Here is a 4828-nt window from a genome sequence, read left to right on the forward strand (position 1 = left end):
AAAGCATTTAAATAAAGATAATCCATATTGATAAACTTACTTGCTTAAGTTAGCACATGGACCAACAGGAGAGTAAAGAAGTAGCCATATGGAAAATTGAAACTTCCATACATGCATAACTAGCCCCCAAGAGAAATCATGGTAATAAATGCTCTTGTAAATAAAAACAACTAACCAAATGTTGATTAAAAGTCATTATGCATAAATTGCTATTCAAGAATCATGCTATTTCCTTTTCCAACCGGGCATAGATCCGCTGAAGTATCCATGCTAAGCTCTTCTAACCCGGGTAAACCTCTCATCTGAGGTCAATACTCATAACAAATCTTAGGAAACAAAGCAGGTACAGAAGCTATTTATCCCTTAGGAAGAACAATTTCCAGTCCAATTTTGTTTATAGTTATTTGGTTGAACTTGATTGGTTCTATCATCCATGCTCTGATTATCAAGACATTACACTCTTAAATTAGAGAACACGACATCCGTTCAAGACTTGGCTATGCTCAAGTGGCAATTAATCATTCAATATATATTTCACAGGTAAAGCGGACGGATGCACGTACCCTTAATCGTCAATGGTATCTCTATAAACAATTAGTGTCCCTTGATCATGACTTTACTTTAAACGACATGTATTTAGACACCCCATGAGAATTAAACACTGTATCGAAAATGATTACACACAGACTCACCGATTAAACATTTGGTTACCTTTTATTTTTTACCACTGTTCAAAGCAGAAATTGTAGGTTATCAAGCATCTTTGTGCCAAGGTTGGCGTGAAGTCAGTTGTCATGTTGCTAAAAACATTCAACTAACTAAACACAATGGCTCCCCAAACAGATTGCAAAGAATCACAGCTTTTTCACAATAATTTGAAACTGTACATGCCAAGTTGAAGAGAAACTTATGCAAACAGGAAGAAAGGTGCCCAATCAAGACTATCAAACAACACCCAAGTTTCATATAATTAGGTTCTGATTGGAACGGTACCTTTGGAGAATCACGTTTGAAAAATCAAGCTCAAAGGCCTGAGTACATGAAGCAGCCACTCCGAATCAGTTGCCGCCTTTAAAGGATTCCTCCTTTTGAGATAACTGCCGCCATTCAAGGACTCCCAGGAGACCTAGGGTCTTCTCGGTTCATTATCGTATTGCTCCGGTTCTCTGATTCTTGCATCAACCTCCTCGTACTCGATTGTTCTTACTCTCTCTGGAGCTCCGTAGGCATTGTGATGTTGATTGCACTATTCATTTTTCTCTGAGACATTTCATCAAACAAGTGAACTGCGCTATTCTGAATCTCACAAATACATTGCACGGCGATGGAAGTTTTCATCTCTCTTTGGAATTTTAACCATGAGAAGCCAATCAAGAAATCTGATTAAGATCAAGGACGAGAGCAGGCCAAATCGTTTTCCTGGATGCTTGAAACAGCAACACGAGATTTGAGCTCCTTCCCAATAGCAGGTTCATCCGTTGTTCTTAGAAACATCCCTTCCCTTTTCCAGTGATACCCAGTGATACCCATTAAAAGCATTCCGGATCTCCCTTCTTAGCACAGCAGATCAGGAGATCAGCACCAGCCAGGGCTTTCAAGTGCTCTTTTAGAATTTTATCTCAACCATGTTTTCTAACGATCTTTGTGGCCATTATTTCGTCAACTACCGCCACCGGAGGATGGAGGATCAAGAGCGAAATGAGCATCTTCTCACCGACGATCCCAGGATCGAAAGAGATCTCCGATGCATAACGTTTTTTCATTTTCCAGAAACTAGCTTCAACCATTTCTTCCACTTCGTAACATCTCTTAGCCCCATAGATTTGTTTCTGAGTCGATGATCCGTAGCTCTTGACAGTAACAAAAAAAGGGAATCTAAAATCGAATTCCCACAGACGGCGCCAAGTGATAAATCACCAAAATGGATCCGATCCGCTAAAGCCTGCAAACACCAATAAACAGAGGTCAGAAAGAATGCCGGAGGGGGGTCTCCGGGCGTTCGCTCCGACGCTCAAATCAAACTTTGTCGTAGGGGAAAGAAGAAGAAAAGAAAGAGTAATATTGAGTGAATAGAAAAAGAAGTACCTTAGGGTTTCCCCATAATGTGACTTATATAGACCGTGTCTAGTGGTTCTTTCTCCTGTACGTAGGTCCCCTGTTATATATCGGCCTTTGTCTCTTGGAATCTCGGTGTTAACCTATTAAGTAGGTCCCGCGTTATATCTCGGTATTTGTATCTCGGGATCTAAGTGCGAACGCCGGAGAGCAAGTCATGTTATCATTGTGGTGATGCTAGGTACGGTTTATTCATAGCTCGATATTGGCATCTCGGAATTTAGGATCTTTGTAAGGTACATGTTTATGTATCTCGCCCAATGGTATCTCGGTTACCGATCTGGCATAGCTAAGAACTCGGTTAGCTGGACTTAGTGTCCTCTCATTTTGTCGAGGTTGCTTCGCCCCTATGATCATATATTATCCGTATGTTATCACACCCCTAATTCTACGAGCCAACTGGATATCTTTGGGCATGATGGTAACCCTCTTGGCATGAATAGCGCACAGATTAGTGTCCTCAAAGAGCCCAACTAGGTAAGCCTCAGCGGCCTCCTGTAGAGCTGCAACAGCGCTGCTCTGGAATCGCAGATCGGTTTTAAAATCCTGAGCGATTTCTCTAACCAGCCTCTGGAAAGGGAGCTTGCGGATCAAGAGTTCGGTGCTCTTCTGATACTTCCTGATCTCTCTGAGTGCAACAGTTCCTGGCCTAAATCTGTGAGGCTTCTTCACTCCTCCGGTGGCTGGTGCAGATTTGCGAGCTGCTTTTGTTGCCAGCTGCTTCCTTGGGGCTTTGCCTCCGGTTGATTTCCTTGCTGTTTGCTTTGTGCGAGCCATTTGTGATTAATTTGTTGGAAGGATGAATAATCACTGAAGATTTGATTTTTGATTGCTGATAGGGTTGTGGAGATTGTGGGGAGGTTGGGGGTTTATTAAATAATGCGGAGAGGGTGGGGGTGCAAAAGCGCGAACTGGCCAAGTTTTCGAATTTCGTGATTTGCTTGAAAATTTGTTGGCGAGGGAGAAAAATCAGAAGAGTTTAGCCGTGGATTGAATGACCTATCCACGGCTAGGATTAGTTTAGAAAAGTATGACACGGATTGGGATCCGTTTGAAGTTGAAATGGCCAATTGGAATGGCTTTCTCAGCGGGGTCTTGAAGGGATGATCCAACGGTTTAGATTTTGCGCTCAAGTATTACGCGGATTGCCCCTGTGGCATGTAAATCATACACTAAATCAGTTGCTGTCCGTCTATCCCCAAAGAATGATGAATTTGTAATTTATAAGTATTTTATAGAGAAATGAAATCAACACAGGTTTATTTAGATTTTCAAAATAATTTGTATTATATCAAACAGTTAGTTTTATTTAAATTATGGCTACAAGATTTATAGGTTTTATTAATTTAAAATTCATCAATTAAGTCTCTTAAAAAATTTAAGGGGAAGTGAAGCTCTATTCAATGAGGAAAGTATTATTTAATTGTTGAGTTGAGGTAACCAATGCTACTAAGATTCAAATGCCCGATGTTTTTAAGATCGGCTCAACCAGTGGCGGAAGGAGGGGGTCGAGGAGGTAGGCTAACCCTCCTCGCCGGTAGGTACAAGAAAGAAACTATTGTTGCACCATCATCCGTTCTTTTACATTTTGCCTTTCCTCTTGCCGAAATGGTGCCCCGCTGTTCAAATTAGTTTGTAGCACTGCTGCAACCGGTGAATTTTTGTAAATTGAAAGAAAAAAGTCAAATGGCTTGTCGTTTGGCAGCAGCTTCAAATAGAAACAGACTTAAGTCTGTTTTCGTTTTAACGGGACAATATTGTGAAATATTCTCTCTTGTTCTTTCTTCCCTCTTTTTTTTCTCTCTTTATTTTTTTTTTTTAAAAAAAAAAGCATGACCCTATATTAAATATTTCGCTTAATTCATCAATTTATTCAACTTAATTCTTATCTTTTCTACTCAATAGTCTAAGGTAATATAATTTCATCCTATTTTTAGTTAGTTTTTTATATAGTTTATATTTTTAAGTAAATCAATTTAGTTTATATAATTGTCTGGTAATGATATTAAATTTCATTTTTAGGCTATAGATATTGATTTAGTAATGTAAGGTGATGGATTTGTACAATACTTCAACATTTGTAATTTTATTTTATTTTTTATATAAATTACTAATTTAAATTATTATGTCAATGAATTGATTGAATTGATTTTTTATATGTTAGTTATTGTATGCATGAATTGATTGAATTATATAAACGAAATGATTTAATTATTATTTTTTGATGTTATGTCTATAGTAGCAAATTGATGAATTAATACTTGGTCAAATTAATTACATAATTAACTTAATAAATTATATAAATAAATTGATAGTCATTTTTGATAATTTGTGTCGATATATCAAAAAAGACAATTGAATTTTTCAAACATGCGATTAAGAATCTCGATTTGAGCATACCTTCGGCTTTTGAGACATCTAATATTCCACATCTTTTTGAGACTCGATGTGATTTAACCATCAGTGTGATTAAAATCGGGTTTTGGCAGAATATGGAAGTTCTTCTTCTCATCAATAAGGATTCAATGGTTCAAACCACGGTTGATTTTGAATTCAGACGAACCCGAAATTCCTTCTGGAAGTTTTTGGTTTTGTCGAATGTGGGCTTCAAGGGCCGGTTTGTTTCACAGATTACAAGTTTGGGCTTCGAGGCCAAAAAATAAATAGAAACATGCCCTATACAGCATGTATGATAAGACTACATCTGAAACAT

General features: G+C 38.2%; 1 protein-coding gene across 1 annotated transcript; it reads right to left on the minus strand.

Moving 5' to 3' along the window:
• Nucleotides 1-2475: 2475 nt before the first annotated feature.
• LOC126673802 (histone H3.2-like) lies at nucleotides 2476-2990 on the minus strand. The gene has a single exon (XM_050368083.2). The coding sequence runs from the start codon at nucleotides 2890-2892 to the stop codon at nucleotides 2476-2478; it is 417 nt and encodes a 138-aa protein (XP_050224040.1). The 5' UTR covers nucleotides 2893-2990.
• Between the last annotated feature and the right edge of the window lie 1838 nt (nucleotides 2991-4828).

Source organism: Mercurialis annua, linkage group LG1-X (genome assembly GCF_937616625.2).
Source record: "Mercurialis annua linkage group LG1-X, ddMerAnnu1.2, whole genome shotgun sequence".
Taxonomy (NCBI): Eukaryota; Viridiplantae; Streptophyta; class Magnoliopsida; order Malpighiales; family Euphorbiaceae; genus Mercurialis; species Mercurialis annua.

Excerpts from the sequence above, each read along its gene's own strand:
- LOC126673802 (XM_050368083.2), bottom strand. The coding sequence starts at position 2,892 with ATGGCTCGCACAAAGCAAACAGCAAGGAAATCAACCGGAGGCAAAGCC.